The sequence below is a fragment of the Astyanax mexicanus genome, chromosome 7 (genome assembly GCF_023375975.1).
Source record: "Astyanax mexicanus isolate ESR-SI-001 chromosome 7, AstMex3_surface, whole genome shotgun sequence".
NCBI classification, from domain to species: domain Eukaryota; kingdom Metazoa; phylum Chordata; class Actinopteri; order Characiformes; family Acestrorhamphidae; genus Astyanax; species Astyanax mexicanus.
The window spans coordinates 9,445,333-9,463,887 of record NC_064414.1 but is presented as its reverse complement, the minus strand read 5'-3'; the positions used below and the strand labels follow the sequence as shown (position 1 = coordinate 9,463,887).

General features: G+C 38.3%; 1 protein-coding gene across 1 annotated transcript in view; it reads right to left on the bottom strand.

The window, feature by feature from the left end:
- Positions 1-2,272: 2,272 nt before the first annotated feature.
- Positions 2,273-18,555, bottom strand: part of sertad4 (SERTA domain containing 4) — a 30,724-nt gene continuing 14,441 nt past the window's right edge. Inside the window, exons 2-4 of the mRNA XM_022685064.2 lie at positions 8,697-8,862; positions 8,407-8,522; positions 2,273-7,472 (exon numbers count right to left, since the gene is read on the bottom strand). Of these exons, the coding sequence (XP_022540785.2) occupies positions 6,816-7,472; positions 8,407-8,522; positions 8,697-8,850 (927 nt within the window). The 5' untranslated portion in view covers positions 8,851-8,862 and the 3' untranslated portion in view covers positions 2,273-6,815. The remainder of the gene's footprint in view (positions 7,473-8,406; positions 8,523-8,696; positions 8,863-18,555) is intronic.

The window sequence follows — 18,555 nt, the reverse complement described above, 5'->3', positions numbered from 1 at the left end:
TCCGAGTGTGACGTGCTGTTTGGAGGTGGAGTCAGAACAGTGTGTGTGTATCTGTGTGTATCTGTGTGTGATTGTGTGTGTGTGTTTTGTCCTCTGGCCATGGCATGCTTGTGTTCACTATGATGACTACAAACAAACAATTTGGTTGCGGCCTAACCACACACACCAATACACACACCAATGCACACACACACACACACACACACACACACATATTCAGGCACTGTTACTGGAGGAAAACCACTTGTCTGCCATTAAAACCTGAAAGCCCCTTTTGATTACAGCTTTTATGTATTTTGCTTTACTCTAAACATGCTAGAACTAATACTAAAGCCTGTTTTACTTTAAAAACAGCGCTTGATTTCAAGCATGCGTGATTTGAAAATATGATCTCAATCTACTGTATTTTTCAGACTGTAAGGCACACTTGAAATTCTTTAATTTTCTCAAAAATCAACAGTGCGTCTTATAATTCAGTCTTATATATGAACTCTGGTTGTGCTTACCTACCTCAGACGGATTTTTTGTGGTACATGGCACTCAAACTATGAAAATCTTTGTGTACGACTAAAATATTATTAAGTTCCGATGCTGCACAGCTAGAGGGATTGTTGGAGCATTTAGGCTAGCGTAGTCAGGAGCCTCGCGGAGTAATACTTAAGTGTGGTAGCCTCTATTATCAGCCATTTCAGTCAAAACATTGAAAATCTAAGCTTCCTGTAAATAAAACGAAAGCACTTTACTCACCCAAATAAACAGTTTTGAAGAGAGACGAGTGTGTAGATTAACATCCAGAACCTTCTGTTTAAAATACCCTATATTAACTGGAAAATATATACAATCTTTTATTTAAATGTCTCAATCCATCGTTTTTAAAGTTAATTTTAAAATGTCTAGTTGTGGTCTCTAGTATAAATGAATGCCATGTGAGCCGTTTTCTCTGAAATAAAAGTGCTCCGGTGTTTCTATTTAGTTTCTTTATTTCACTGAATTAGTGGTCTCTGAAGGGTAGACAGGATTTGGCTCTTTGTCTGGTGTTCTGTTGAGTTGTGCTACCTTGTCAAACCATGCTTCCCTAGTGTTTATTCAGTGTTCTCAAGTCTCACCCTTTGAGCGTGTGACACACGCACCTCAGCGAGTTCATACACTCACACGCCACACATGGTATTTCTCACACTTGCCAATCCATCGGCTGTATATTATAACGTACTCTCGTTGAGCCAGTCAGAATATAGATCGCTCTGTTGTTAGGCAGACCTAGTCAAAGAGGGTGGAGTTTCAGCCAGAGTGTCAGGTGTGTAGAACTGACCTGAAACACACGTCGGTGAACAACTGAAGAACTGCCACCCCCCTCCCCCCCTTTGGTTCAACTGAAGAAGAACTGTGTGCACCAACCACCACCACCCGCCAATCTCACTTCCACCAAACTTCAAAACTTGAAAGCCCTGGTTTATTTAAGGTCTCGGTAAAACACGGAACTAACCAGAGATTCAATGTAAACCTATAGTTACTTACACAAGATGGCTAACGCTAAATACCTTTGTAAACAGCATTGTAAGCTCCACCTCAGATGAGAACTGCCTGTGGGTGGTCCTCCCGAGGTGGGCGAGGCCATGAAGTCTCTGGTTGATGTAGACTGCCTAACATCTCTCTGATCAACTCGTATTTCCGGGGATTTTCTTTTACTATCTACTGCAGACAAGGGAGGTTGAGGAAGAGTTTCATATGCAGCATGAATATACAACTCAGAGAGACCTAAAGTATTTCAGAAAGAAAAAGAAAAAGTGAATTTTAGTGGAAGGAGACCTTTAGTAATAACAACTCTTAATATGATATTGGTGGCTGATAATGTTTGTAATAATGCATATTTTTGAATCGCTGGGCTTATTTGTGAGGACTTTGTTCTGTGTGGGAAGCTGTACACTGATAACGTCAAGAAAACATGGCGACACCCTTGTTCACTTTAATGTAGGCATTATTAATAGTGTCGCTTAACAGGCCTTATAATCTGGAGTGCCTTATGTTTGACAATAGAGATGTTCACTAAGAGAACAAATGCTCTGTTTATTATGTTTCTGCACTGAAACTGCTAGAATAATGAGTACATCTCATTAACAGACCCTTTTAAGCTTGATCTGTATGTAAAAGCAGCATTAATTCATATACCAATGTAGTGTAGTATGGATGGTGTACCATGGGCTTAAGACACAGTTTTGCACACTTCTGAACTGGAGTGAGATTTAGGACACATGGAAGAACAAAGCACATCTGATTATGAAACAAACTGCAGGACATTCCTTTATTGTTCTTTTTTTTTGTTGACATTTCACAAAATAATTTCACATTGAAACTGAATGTAGTGCTGTTGGTCTGGAGAAACTGCTGGGAGGAGATCAGTCTGCTTTCAGCTCATCCCTCAAAATGTTTATGGTGTTTTTTTGGTGTTTTCATGTTTTTTGGGGAGGATTTTATTTTATTTTGATATTGACAGATGCTGAAGTTTGTGTATGGGCTAATTTGCCCAGGTACATTATTACCCTGATAACATTCCATTGTGGAGCCTGTAAGGTTAACCATAAAAAGGGCCTAAAAGTTTTGTCCCTGGGATCCACAGTGGCCCACATATGATGGGACCAGGAAGTTAAACATGGGCACCATCTGGGTTGTAAACTACACATGTACAGGGGTTGGACAATTAAACTGAAATAACTATCATTTTAGTGTGGGAGGTTTCATGGCTAAATTGGAGCATCTTGGTGGTCAATCTTCATTAACTGCACATTATTGCACCAGTAAGAGCAATAAGAGTGTGAAGGTTCAATTATCAGGGTAAGAGCACAGTTTTTCTTAAAATATTGCAATACACACAACATTATAGGTGACATATCAGAGTCTAAAAGAGGACAAATTGTTGGTGCACGTCTTGCTGGTGCATCTGTGACCAAGACAGCGAGTCTTTGTAATGTATCAAGAGCCATGGTATCCAGGGTAATGTCAGCATACCACCAAGAAGGACCAACCACATCCAACAGGATTAACTGTGGACGCTGTAAGAGGAAGCTGTCTGAAAGGGATGTTCGGGTGCTAACCCGGATTGTATCCAAAAAACATAAAACCACAGCTGATCAAATCACGCAGAATTCAATGTGCATCTCAACTCTCCTGTTTCCACCAGAACTGTACGTCACCACAATAAATTATTGTGGTCTAAAACCAGGTGTTTCAGTTTCATTGTCCAACCCCTGTACATACAGCCAAAACAAAACCCATGTGGGACTGAGATGGGCTTTAGTGATTGAAATCTCTTGGGGAAACCCAACTCCAACAGCATGAAAGTGGTGAAGGAAAAAACAGGAGTCTTTTATACAAGTGACAATTTAAGACAGCTGTCTTTAATGCAGGTATCGAGTTGATTAGGAGCGTCTAACTGGTCTAAAAAAGACAAAAGTCTTAATGGTTGGTAGGGGATCAAATATTATCAAATATAATTTATAGAATGTAATTTTCTGGATTTTATTTTTAATATTCTATCTGTCACTGTTGAAATTAACCTACCCTTAAAATTATAGACTGTTCATGTCTTACAAAATCAGCAAGGGATCAAATATATATTTCCTTCACTGTAATTAAGACTGTTTTTACTCTTTATGCAGTGAAGTGAGTGCAGACTGACCCTGAATCAGTTCTCCCACACTCTCAAATACAGTTTGAGTGCAGACCGAATGCTGGTGGGTGAGGGTTCAGGATGTGGTAAATTTACACAGCAAAAAACGACACTTTATAAAGTGAAATTATCTTCAAACTGTAGCTAAATGTAACGTTTTTTTTCTGACCAGATGAATTTAGTCACTCAGCACTATTATTTCTAGATATTCTGACTTATTTTAAGTCATTTTGAAGATAAATTTCACTTTCTGTGACGTCATTTTTGCAGAGAGCACCTCTTCTTCATCATGCTACATCATCTCCATCTCACTGTCAGCAGACCCCCAGCAGGGTCTTGTCTTGGCATGAACATTATGGTACATTTTCTCAAAAAAGTCTACAATATGTATTCATCACAAACAAACACAGGCATGAACTGTACAGACATTTAGAAAAGAAGACATTAAGGCACCGTTTGGTCATTTCTACAGAGAGACCAGAGAGTCTGCTTCATCCCATAATAAGGAATATAAGGAATAGTTTGATAAAATAAATCCAATTTATGCAGATGTTTTCTTTTTTTTTTACATTAAGACACAGATAAAACTGTCATTACTTAACTAAAAGAGACATAACTGCATAGTATAGGGGTGTGCCATATCATATCATACAGAGTATACAGCTCTGGAAAAAAATAAAAGCCACTTAAAAATGGTGAGTTTCTTTGATTTTATCAAATTAAAACCTCTGGAATATAATCAAGAGGAAGCTGGATGATCAAAAGCCATCAAACCAAGCTAAACTGCTTAAATTTTTGCACCAGAAGTAAAGGCATAAAGTTATCCAAAAGCAGTGTGTAAGACTGGTGGAGAGGAACATGCCAAGATACATGACAACCAATAACCATGATTAAAAACCAGGGTTATTCCACCAAATATTGATTTCTGAACTCTTAAAACTTTATGAATATGAATTTATTTTCTTTGCATTATTTGAGGTCTGGAAGCTCTGCATCCTTTTTTGTTACTTATTTCAGCCATTTCTCATTTTCTAGAAAGAGAAATTCAAATTTTTAGAGCAAAGAAAAGCTCTAAATTACAATATTTTTATCTATAGTTTAAAAAAACTGTTTTTTTATTTACTCAGTTTAGAAAAAAAATTAAGTATGACCAAAAAAGCCAAAACTAAAGAAATCTGTAAGGGGCAAATAGTTTTTCACAGCATTATAAACTACAGCCTCAAAAACTAGTTAGTATTACTAATTAGAACTCAATGAGGACACACCCCAAACCCTAAGACATTAGCATGATTACGGCTGGGTACAGAGAAAATCATATTGCTATTTTTTTGTTTTCTGTTGTGAGATCAATTTCTCAATTAGATTTTTTTCATCAAACTATTCCTTTATTTCAGCTTTAACTTTACGCCGTTTGCAGCAAACCCCAAACCTCAATCATTTCCTCATGCTCGTTTAAAGTGTCCAAATAAAAGATTAGACTGAAGTCATTAAATGACTAGAGGTCACACCCTGTACGCTAAACATGTGGACTGTGTTTATGGTCAGTATAAGACCTTTCCTGACGGCTGGTGTTTTGGCTGCAGTTGGTCCATCCAGATATTTTCTTAGTTCATTATGAGGCAGGTAGTCCAACTCGTTTCCATTGCAACCAGGTATTCAGTACTTCCTTTCCAGCTGATGGTAAATTAGCGCCCTCTTGAGTCCTAATTTCAGGACGGCCAATGAGATTGTCTCTACTCTTGTTGATTTCCTTAAAGTGAACAGAATGACAATTTAGATTTATTTCTTTAAATGGAACATGTTTTATTAAATTGCACTTTTTGGCATGTTTCATCTTAAACCTAGTCAGAATTTATTGATTTTTACTAAATTTTTAGTTACTATTTTTAGATTACTTAACTTATTTCTTGGCCTGTTTCCTAGATCTGCGTAATAACTGTGTTATTACATACCATTGCTGTATTCAGTTATACATGTATTACAGTTCAAACAGTGTAAAGATGTGTTTCAACTTCAGATTGAAGTAACAGCAATATTCTCTCTAATATCGTCGTTGTCCAATTAAAAATACAAGTATCTCCATTTTTTTTCAATTTTTAGTTTACCACATAATTTGAATACACAAACTGTCTTTTACACCTTGAAAAAATCTCTTGATGGATGGACCAATAGAAACTCTTCAAAATGACCTAAAATAAACTCTTTTTTCATTGACTTCCATTGAAAGTTTAGAAGGATTTTTTCTCTCTTCTGTAAAGTTGCTATTTTGGAGATACTTGTTTTTCATTGGGCAGTGAAGATATGTAAAGAATGTGTAATAAACACAATGTTATGTTTATTTGTAATTACATGAGTCAAAATCTGTACTACTGTAATAGAATCTGTGATAATGAATACATGACCAGTAGTTATTAGGTTGTAGGTATTATATCACAGTTAGTTCCAACCCTGCAACGTGATTGGCTGAGAGGTGTTTTATGAGTGCAGTTACCAGCTAGTAATGCACTGTAACCAAAGCTCTCCATGTATTCCTCCGCCACATACAGGTAACCTAGCTTACAAACCAAACAGCGCAGCTACAAGCAGAGCAGCAATGGAACTATTTTAACTCGCTAAGTGTTTATAACCCAACAGATCATATTTTCTCCTCCTCTTTAACTCATATGACAGTGATAATGGAACTGTGGAATAATCGTAATAATACACTTGAGGTTTATTCTATAACATGTAATATTATAGACAACAGTGCCAATATTACACCTTATAGCACGAACCTCGAGTGTATTATTACTTAATTGTAAAGTTGAACTGAAATGTTTTTCAAATATTTTACTTCAATAAAATGAATTATTTCAATTTGAATATATAAATTGTGGAAAAGGATGTGGAAATAAATAATAATAATATTACCAATTACAAAATTCTAAATATTATTTACTAGGTTTAAGATGATTTTAATGCCAAAATATTTTTTGTACCTAGTTTTTAATTTGTTTCAAGTATAATTTACTGGGAAATTGTTGTACCCCACTTTCACATGTATTATTTATTTGTTTATTTATTTGTTTGTTGTTTTGTATATGTGCCAATGAAATAAACTTGTCACTTGCTGAAAAAGGTCAGTTTTTTGCAGTGCTCCTCCTCCTCCACATCACGCTACATCTTTTCTAACCCTACTCTTCTTTAAATGATGTGCCAGCGGGGGGCGCCGTAGCTGAACCTCGCCCCTGTCCTCGTCCTCTCGCACCCGGACCCGTGTCCTCGCTCGCTCGCGCTCTTTCTCTCTCTCTCTTTTCGCCCGTATGGAAGCCTCACACAGGTCCAGACCCGGGCAGAGTGAGTCCAGACCCTCGTCCCCGTCGCTGTCCTGCTCGTCCTCCGGGAGCTCGCTGGAGGAGGAGGACGATGACGAGGAGGATGATGATGATGAGGATGAAGGCTGAAGGGTAGAACTCGCCCCCTCGTAAACGCACAGGGGCAGCTGTAGGTACTGTCCGGCAGTGTACAGGCAGCAGCAGGCCGGGACGCACTCGGCCTCCTCGGCCCTCAGGATGCGCATACGCTTGCGGTTGGGGTTCGGCGGGAGGCCGGCAGACGGGTGCGGGTGGACCTGGGCGGCTGTTGTCATGGTGACGGGTCCAGGTGGGAAGCGCCAGTCTCTCTGGAGGAAGATCTCGGTACGAAGGCGGCGCAGGAGGTTGTTTATGAGGACGGAGCGCCGCAGGAACGCTTCGGGGTCGTCAATGAAACGCATCTTCTCGAGAGAGAGTCGCAGAATGTGAGCGTGCTCCTCCAGCACTGGAGACACCTGCAGGATGGGAGGGAAATTACATGTATTTATAGAAAACAAGTTGATTATTCTTTTTCAAAAAAACAATACTAATGTTTCCAGTTTATATTAATCTTGTTATGCTTTCCACCAGTCTTTCACACTGATTTTGGATGACCTTATGTCACTCCAGGTTTTCAATGGGCTTCAAGTCTGAATATTGGGTTTTTGTGTTATTATGACAATTTTTCATTTTCTGCAAATAGTTTTGAATTTAGGGAGAATTTTGTCACTTATGCACATTCTAAAGCTTAAATACTATATTATTTTCCTGTGGCATGAACAAAAGTGCTGGCATATTTAATCTTATATGTTTCATATATATATATATATATATATATATATATATATATATATCAGTTTCCCTAATGTTGCTATTCATAGGTATTGAGGTTGGACTAAAATATTTATTCTATAAACTACGGACAAAATTTCTTCCTAATTCCAAATAAAAATATTGTCATTTAAAGAATTTATTTGCAGAAAATTAGAAATGGTTGAAATAACAAAAAAGACGCAGAGCTTTCAGACCTCAAATAATACAAAGAAAACAAGTTCACATTCATAAAATATTCAATATTTCATGAATAATTCATTCAACATTTGGTGGAATAACCCTGGTTTTTAATCAGTTTTCATGCATCTTGGCATGTTCTTCTCCACCAGTCTTACACACTGTTTTGGATAACTTTATGCCACTCCTAGTGCAAAAATTAAAGCAGTTCAGTTTGGTTTGATGGCTTGTGATCATCCATCTTCCTCTTGATTATATTCCAGAGGTTTTCAATTTGGTAAAATTAAAGGAACTCATCATTTTTAAGTGCTCTTTTATTTTTCCCAGAGCTGTATATATATGATAGTGTTTGTTGATGCTGATCTAATCTTCATGCAGTATTAGTGCTGATGAACTCACCGTGTGGCAGTAACTCCTGAAGCTCAGTGGCAGATCATCGTCTTCCACATATTTCCGCTTAAAGTAAGCAATCCGGGACATGGTCACGTGATCCGGGACTTGCCTACAGGGAGGCTCTATGGGAATAAAACATAATAATAATAATAATAATAATAATAATAATGGTATTATTAAGTAAAATCACACATCATTACTAAGAACGTTCAGACAGTTTTGACATATTTGTCATATACACTGTTTTATTATGGTGAACATTAATAATGTCTGTGCGTGAGATTCAGTTCACGTACCATCAATAAGCTCCTGAGCGTCGCCCCCTGTTGGTGTGGGGGTGGAGACACAGCTCTTGCTGCAGTGCTCCGACTCCCAAATTGGCTGGTAGATTGTGGGCGGGGCTTCGGCCTCATGATCACAGAAAGGGTTCATGGACAACACCAGGGTCATCGCTTACTGTCTCTGTTCGCACAAACAAACAAACAAATAGACAGATTTTAGTATATTTTATCATGATGGTACACTGTGCTTTACAGGTAGAGACTCTCACTGAGCGCCGACTTTATGTGTATTTGTGTTTATTCTAATGGTATACGCAGTTAATTACAGATAGACACTCTCACTGACCACTGACTTTGTTTATTTGATTTTTAGTTTACTACACAGTTTGCACAGACAAACTGTCCCTTACACTGTGCCAAAATTTCTTGATGAACGGACCAATAGAAACTCTTCAAAATGACCTGAAATAAACTCTTTTTACATTGACTTCCATTAAAAGTTCACAAGGTTTTTTTCTCTCTCCTGTGAAGGTGCTGTTTTGGAGTTAAGTGTTTTTCATTGGACAGTGACTATTTGGGTTTAGTATTTTAATGTTATATAGGGTTAATTACAGGTAGACACTCTCACTGACTACTGACTTTATGTTAATTTGGGTTTATTATAATGTTTTATTGAGTTAATTACAGGTAGGTACTCTCTATAACCGCTGTGATTATGTTTATTTGGGTTTAGTCTAATGTTGTTTAGAGTTAATTACTCTCACTGACCATTGACTTTATGTTTATTTGGGTTTATTCTAATGGTATACATAGTTAATTACAGGTAGACCCTCTTACTGACCACTGACTTTATTTTTGTTAATTTGAGTTTATTCTAATGTTATACGAAGTTAATTACATATAGACACTCTCACTGACCACTGATTTTTGGTTTATTTGGGTTTAGAATTCCAATATTATATAGAGTTAATTGCAGGTAGACACTCACTGATCACTGTCTTTACTTTATGTTTATTTGGGTTTATTCTAATATTATACAGAGTTAATTACAGGTAGACACTCTCACTGACCAGTGACTATGTTTAAATGGGCTTATTTTAAAGTTATAGATTTAATTACAGGTAGACACTCTCACTGACTTTATGTTTATTTGGGTTTATTTTAATGTTTTATTGAGTTAATTACAGGTAGACACTCTTACTAACCACTATGTTTAATTGGGTTTATTTTAATGTTACAGAGTTAATTACAGGTAGTCACTCTCTCTGACCACTGATTTTTTTTGTTTATTTGGGTTTATTCTAATGTTATATAGAATTAATTACAGGTAGACACTCTCACTGACCACCGACTTTCTTATTGTTCATTTGGGTTTATTCTAATATTATATAGAGTTAATTACTGGTAGACACTCTCACTGACCACCGACTTTATTATTGTTTATTTGGGTTTATTCTAATGTTATATAGAGTTAATTACTGGTAGACACTCTCACTGACCACCAATTTTCCTTTTTGGAGGGGGTTATTTTAATGTTATACAGAGTACATTACAGGTAGACACTCTTACTGATCTCTGACTTTATGTTTATTTGAGTTTATTCTAATGTTATATAGAGTTAATTACAGGTAGACACTCTCATTGACCAAATGAGTTCACATTTATTTGGGTTTATTTCTGTCTCTGTTAGCACAAAATTCATTTATTTATTTTATTAGTATAGTATATCAAGCTTTACAGGTATACACTCTCACTGACCACTAACTTTATGTTTATTTGGGTTTAGTATTCTAATGTTATATAGAGTTAATTACAGGTAAATCTGTGCTGCTCCACTGATTTCGTCAGCTCCCCAGTGATTTAATCCTGGAACTGAGCCGAGGATTGGATTTCCTGAGGTATTGTAACCTGTGTGTGTGTGTGGTCCTGACACAATAACACAGTCTTCACCACAGCGCTTCCTCTTTCCTCCTACACTAAAGGTTAGATCAACAGAGCATTTGAATTGACATCAGCAAAAGCAGCTGTATCAGGTATCAGGCAGATATGAGCGGACACAATGAGTGTGTCTGTGTGTGCGGTTAGTGTGTGGGGAAATGGACGGCACCACTGAGGGTCCACAGGAACAGATATCTTGGCTCTAGAAGATCTTTTGCACATACCAGACAGATATCTAAAGCAAATCATCTGTAAAACATTAATGAATATTATATTAAAGGTGTCCTTTCACTAAAATCTTATTGTTGTTTGTGAAATACTACTGGTCTCTCTGAGTTGTATATGCATGCTGCATATGAAACTGTTCCTCAACCTCTATTGTCTGCTGTAGCTATGCAAAGGATATACTCAGAAAAAAAAAAAAACGAGTCGATCAGAAAAAGCACACAGGTCTATGCAGCTCCTGAAATTGTATTCATGGCTTACAGATCTGTTTACAACAGCTAGTTAGCAGTAGCTATCTTGTGTAACTGTAACTGCAACTGTAGGTTTACATCGGATCTCCGGTGGATTCTGTGTTTTACCAAGACCTTAAATATATACTAGGGGAGGACAGCATCCCTTAGCCGTGAAGGGGGGTAAGAGCTGCTCGGCCACAGGGGGCAAGAGCCGCTCGGAGGCGGGATAAGTGCCGCCATTAGGCCGCGGGTGCGCTGAAAGTTTGACATAAGTCAAGTTTAACGGTTACCTTTACCTAGCACTCAGTGCTGTATCTCTAAAAACATTTTGTCCTTTGAGTTTTAGAGCTGCAAAATTGACTGTGGGGGAAGGCAGGTGGGCAGTCTCTGCTGCAGTGCTGTTCTTCTTCAGAGACCACTAATTCAGTGAACTAAAGCAGGGTTATACAGAAACACCAGAACACTTGTTTTTACCAAAAAAAAAAAACAAAAAAAAACATTTCACATAACATTCATTTATTCCCACAACTAGACATTTTAATATGAATGAAAAAACGATGGAATGAGACCTTTAACATTATTATCACGTCCAAATAAATCAAATGTTTGGTGTGTAGTAGCATTAAAGATACAAGGCTACTGAAGCTAACAAGAACAGAACCTTTCCAGCTAATCAGCAACAGAGGCATTTGTGCTTATGCTTGTGCACAGCGCTGTCCACTGTAGGTTATAATGCCTTCATATTCCTGCTACATTCAGCAAGAGTCAGGTTTTTGGATACACATTTTTAGTGAATGTTTTAGTTTTTATTTATTATATTCCTAAACTGTAAATTAATACTGGAATCATCCAGACTATGAAGGAACACATAAAGAATCATGTAGAAACCAAAATGTAGGTGCTCTTATCTGGGGGTGCATTAAATTGTGGTTTCTGAGGATGGTACCTCTGATGAACTTATCATGTGCAACACAGGTAACTCTTGCTCTTCCTTTCTTGGGGCAGACCTGATGAGAGCCAGTTTCATCATAACATTTTCGATGGTCCTTTTTGCGACTGCATTTGAGGATACATTCAAACTTCTTGAAATTTTTCTGATTGCCTGACCTTTTCTTAAAGTCATTTTTTTCTTTACTTTAGTTGAGTAGTTCTTGTTATAATATAGATTAGAACATTACTCAAATAGAGCTATCCACTGTATACCAACTCTACCTCTTCACAGCTTTACAACTGATGCTCTCAAACACATTAAGAGGCAAGAAATTCAAGTAATTAACTCTTGATAAGTTCAGCACAGCTGTTAACTGAAAGCCTGAATTCCAGGTGACTCTACCTCATAAAGCTGACTAAAAAAAACAGCCAAGATTTGCAAAGCTGTCATCTAAGCAAGAGGTGCTACTTTGAAGATTCTTAAATATAAAACATATTCTGGTTTTCATGTTCTAGTTTTCATTTACTAAATAATTCCAAATGTTTTTCGATTTTCAATAATGAAAAAACACTGAGTTTAAGGTGCAGCCAATTTTTGTTTGGTAGTGTACACACTGCTATCCCAAGACTTGTATATATTCACTTCAATTCCCCCTACTAGAAGTTTACTTAGAAGTCCCCATCACACAGTTCTTCCAGCATGGGAAGGTGAAGCTACTGTAAGTAGGCTGCATTCAGAAAGCTAAAGAATGTTTTTACTAAGTGTTAGTTAGCTCTGTCATTGGAAGATCACACGTATCTATACCAGTGATCAGTTGCTGGAAGTTCCAGAGAGCCATTATTAACTGTGGGCAGTGCTAACCTGCACAGCATCTGTGTAACAGCTGCTCTAAAAGAATTAGTAGTTAGTTTTCTCCTCCAAGCGTGCTGAGCTCTAGTCATTTAAGTAGAAAACATGGCAGAGCTTCATATCTCTTAGAGAAAGAGCATTTTAGTCTTCATCCTACAATTGCTGGTAGCATTAGGGGTGTAAGAAAATATCGATACACTCGAATATCGCGATATTACGTTTCGCGATACTGTATCGATTCTCAAAAATGCTGTATGGATTTTTTTATGAAGTGTGTTTTTATTAAACTCCCGGCAGCTAGATGGCAGACAGTAGTTACTTTTGTGTTGTTTATTCACCCGGCCGCGAGGTGGCAGTGCTGTGATCTATCTTGATCCATTCGGTGCCTCCAGTACACTGCAAGTAAGTACAGCGCTGCATTAGCATTAGCACCCTGCTGGCGATGGCAGAATCTAAACGCGTTAGGCTGGCTCCTGGGGTGTACAGAGCTGAAGTGTAGGCTCATTTTGGCTTCCACAATGAAGAAGGCAGAGTGTTTAAAACTGTTGAAAAAAGTGGCATGATATTGGATGATACAGGACCTGTTATTAAATGTAATGGAGCTCCCACCGTTCTGATTGTTTACAAATTAAACTTTTTCCACTTAGATTAAATTAGGTTATATGAGTTTTTTTTTAAAGTAGTGAGTCCTGTATCGTGATACGTATCGTATGGCCAGGTTGGTGCCAATACACAGCCCTAGGTAGCATCGTGTAATATGGGGCAATATTAGACACTTGAGGGAGGGCTAAGAATGACTGAATTGTAGGTAAAATTGTGAAACGTGTAAAGAGCATGTTTTAGTGTGAATACTGGCAGATGTTCTGAATTATCAGCTCATTATTAAGCTTGAGACCAGGCTAATGTAATCACGACCCCTTAAAATGGCTAAATACACACTTAACACACACATATGTACACACACACACACACTGTGAACACAGTGAACAGCTGACACCCAATTTCATTATTGTTGATGTAATGAAGTTTAATGAGACAAACAACACACTGCAGTGTGTGCATCTGTGTATGAGAATGTGTGTGTGTGTGTGTGTGTGTGTTCTGTCTGACGACTCTCTCTGTCTGTCCGATGCATTATTCTCTTTGATGAAGAAAAGCTAATTACAGCGAGTGGGAAGAAACGAGAGAGAGAGAGAGAGAGAGAGAGAAAGAGAGAGTTGTGTTGAAATGAGTGTGCATGATTCAGGTGCTGATAAAAGAGAATGTGTGTGTGTGTGTATGTGTGTGTGAGACAGAGAAGGTAGATAAAAGGACTTTAATGTACAGTAATGGGGATTCTCATGAAAACCACTCGGAAAAAAATATAATAAACATTCTGTCCAAAAGTAATATGTCTAAAATATTTATAGACATATTGTTAGTGCGTTCGCAGCATGCCAAACAGTATTACACACATTTTGGATCAGGAATAGGACTGGCTGTAATATCTGTAATAGGAGTGTGCCATATTGTATTGTACGCAATAATATTGGCCACATTTTTGAATATTGTGAACGATATTATACCCTGAAATATTGTGCCATATCACCCACCCCTATTTATCACATCAGGGTACTACTTTTTTGCTATTTTTAGCTAAATAAAATTCAATCTGTTCTCATTTCCCATTATACAGTATATCTACTGGAGACTGGAGATTATATCTGTGCAGTATCATTTATTTTACTTTAATGCTCCATATATGGAGATATATGTACTGCATTATTAGTATCATGGCATTCTGGATCACTGACTTTCATACAAATATGATAAAAAATATTGTATTTTTTTAATATCTCAGTTAGGGGTGTGCCATATCATATTGTATGCAATAATAAAATGTAATTTTCATTTTGTTGCGGTAGTGTATGCTTGATTTTTTTATCGCCCACCCCTAATCTGTAATATAATTTTAGCGTCTTCCATGCAACCTTTTTAGACAGCTGCTGTGTGTGGATGAGCATTGTCTTGTTGGAATAGCACACCTGAGTTTACGTCCAGAAAGGTAAACCCATTGGTTGCAGGACTTTATAAATGTAATATTGGGCTGCACACACAGATTAGTTGGCAGTCTCCACCAATACAGCAGAATGGCAGTGGCCCATTGGGTTCGTAGTCACCTCCAAGTCTTACCAAGTCCCTTCTACCTTAAATACTTAACCCTTGTGTGGTGTTCGGGTCTGTGGGACCCGTTTTCATTTTTCTAACTCAAACTCATTGGCATTGGCTCATTTTTTGTGAAAAACATATATCAAAACACTTTTTCGATAAACACACAATGTACACCCCCCCACCCACACACACATTTATATTACATACAGTATGTTTGGCCAAGGGCTAATAAACATTGCTTCATTTGTAAATTTGAAACTTAACACATTTTCTACTCATATCTTGAGTTTAATTCATTTTCTTTTACATTTTATTAAAAAACTAATAAAAAAAGGGTAGCACTTTTTTAAAAGAAATGGAACATAAGAAAGGTAAAGGGCAAATATTAACCATGTAAGCTGTTTATATTGCTTACAATTTAGGTGAAGCAAGCATGTGTAAAGCATTTTAATGTAAAATTGCTTAATTTTGCTGAATTAAATACAAGTAACAAAGTAAACAAGTAACAAAAATATGAACACCACACAAGGGTTTAAGGGAAGGGTTTACACCCTGAAACAAGGGTTAGGGGTACAAATTAAAAATGGACTCTCAATGATCTAAAATACTCTCAATGATCTACTAAATGTTCAGATGCTGCTACATGAACATGTTTTAGATAAGTTACTGATTAATGTGTTTTTAATTTTAATATGTTACCAATATTTTGGTAGTGCTGTACAGTATTTCCTCAACAACTTTTTTTAACAGTCAGGGACACACAGTCTGCAATTTCAGTTCCCACCTTTATCTGCATGAAAATAGAAAAGAGAAGGCAGAGAGAGAGAGAGAGAGAGAGAGAGAAAGAGGGGAGTGACAAAAGGCAGAAAAACAATTGAAAACAACAAGTGAGAAAGTGAAGATTAAAGACACAAGGGACAGATCGGGCAGAAGGTGTGTGGAAAAGAGGGATCAGGAGTTACACACTCATCCATCACTCATTCTGTCCCCATTTACTGCTCCTCTACATCCCTACATGATAAAGAGTATCACACACACACACACACTCTCTGGTTGTTGCTATGCTGTTTCTAGCTATTTCCTACTGTATTCAATGTGTTGTATTCATACTAGTTGCTAAGATGCTGGATCTATAAAAAAATAGATTTAAAAATCTAATAAAACGAGTTAGCAAGAGACAGCATGAGTTACCGAGGGACAGCATGAGTTAGCGAGAGACAGCGTGAGATAGCGAGAGACAGCGTGAGTTAGCGAGAGACAGCACACAGTAACGAGAGACATCACAAGTTAGTGAGAGACAGAGCAAGTTAGTGTAAGACACAGCAAGTTACCAAGAGACAGCATGAGTTAGCAATGGACAGCACGAGTTAGTGAGAGACAGAGCAAGTTAGCGAGAGACAGAGGGATGAGAGAGGGAGAGACAGAGTGAGTTAGTGTGAGACACAGCAAGTTAGCGAGAGACAGCATGAGTTAGTGTGAGACACAGCAAGTTAGAGAGAGACAGCATGAGTTAGTGAGGGACAGCACGAGTTAGTGAGAGACAGAGATGAGAGAGGGAGAGACAGAGTGAGTTACTGTGAGACACAGCAAGTTAGCGAGGGACAGCATGAGTTAGCAAGGAACAACACGAGTTAGTGAGAGACAGAGCAAGTTAGCGAGAGACAGAGGGATGAGAAAGGGAGAGAGAGTGAGTTAGTGTGAGACACAGCAAGTTAGCGAGAGACAGCAAGAGTTAGTGTGAGACACAGCAAGTTAGCGAGAGACAGCAAGAGTTAGTGTGAGACACAGCAAGTTAGCAAGAGACAGCATGAGTTAGTGAGGGACAGCACGAGTTAGTGAAAGACAGCGAGATGAGAGAGGGAGAGACACAGCAAGTTAGCGAGGGACAGCACGAGTTAGCGAGGGACAGCACGAGTTAGCGAGGGACAGCACGAGTTAGTGAGAGACAGCATGAGTTAGTGAGAGACAGAGCGAGTTAGCAAGAGACAGCATGAGTTAGCAAGAGACAGCATGAGTTAGCAAGAGACAGCATGAGTTAGCAAGAGACAGCGTGAGTTAGTGAGTGACAGAGTGAGTTAGCAAGAGACAGCGTGAGTTAGGGAGGGACAGCACGAGTTAGCGAGGGACAGCACGAGTTAGTGAGAGACAGAGTGAGTTAGTGAAGGACAGAGCAAGTGAAAGAGAGCAAGAGGCACCACAGGTTAACAAGATACAGCAGGAGTTAGCAAGAGACAGCATGAGTTAGCGAGGGACAGCGTGAGTGAGAGGGAGGGAGATAGCACAAGCTAGCAAGAGACAGCATGAGTGAAAGACAGCGCGAGTTATGCAACAGCATGGGGGCGAGCATGAGAGCATCAAATTCAGCTAACTCAGCTCTAGAGAAAAAACTAATTTATGGATCAGTTTCTGTGCATCATCTAACTGAAGATCAGATCAGATGTGTGGTTGCTGTGGTGGTGGTGGTGGTTGTTGTGTGCTTTGCTATGGTTTTATAGAGCAGTTCTGTCCAGGTTGTCTGGGAATACCTGACTCATGTGTGATTTAACTGGACTGGGATGGTATCAGAGTTCCTCTGCTAGTTAAAACTCACCTAAGCTTTTAATGGACTGACTGGGATGAAGAGAATTATAAAGTAAATTAAATTCTTATTATTGTATAAATAAAAGTTCTTAGCAGAGCTCATGTGAGTCAGTGGGAACGCTGACGTCGGCTTTGAAGTGCGTCCACGCAGACGGAGAGAGTAAGACAGAGATTGAGAGACAAAACCCACAATTATTGACTGAATCACTGTCGCCACACGAGAAGGCCTCAATTACAGCCTTCCACTGAAATACGGCATGTTTGCCGGCTCTCACTTAAACTAACACAACAGCTATCTGCTCCAACAAGCATCGAGAATCAAATCAGACTACAGACTACAACCCCCAACTTTACCCAGCCTGACAGTGGCATATTTTTAGACAGTTTTATTATGAATATTCTGCTACATTTAAATGCTGCCATTGTGTGATAATTTCAGGGAGAGATAAAGAATAAAATAGCTTTACATTTCATTCCTTTAAGCTGCTTCATGTGCATTCAAAATGAGTCTTAAACCTCTGAGTCCTGTCTATTGGGTGTGAGTTAAAATCAAGACCTGAGACTCTGTCCTATCAGGACAGTATTAGTTTCTCAGGGGGACGTCTATGAAAAATATTTCACACTTCTGCTCAGTGATAAAACTCTTGCATCCAGACTGAATTGAAAAAACAGGAGGAGCAGTGAGTTTTTTAGTGAGTTTTTTAGGTCACATAACATCACGTTCAGTAGCTCCTCCATTTCCACTTGTTGTTACGTGGATCTCCTTTCATTTGAGCTAAACAGCTGTTTAGGCTCGGTTTAACCTGATATATTAGCCAGATAATTACCACAGCTATGAACAAACGCTGTCTCTGCTGCTGCTCCATGCTATGCTGTTTCACACTGAATACTGTATGTGCAGAGTTCACTGCTCGCATCTGCTGAACTCTGTCTACTTCGGGACATTCCATTAAAAACATTGCGTTTA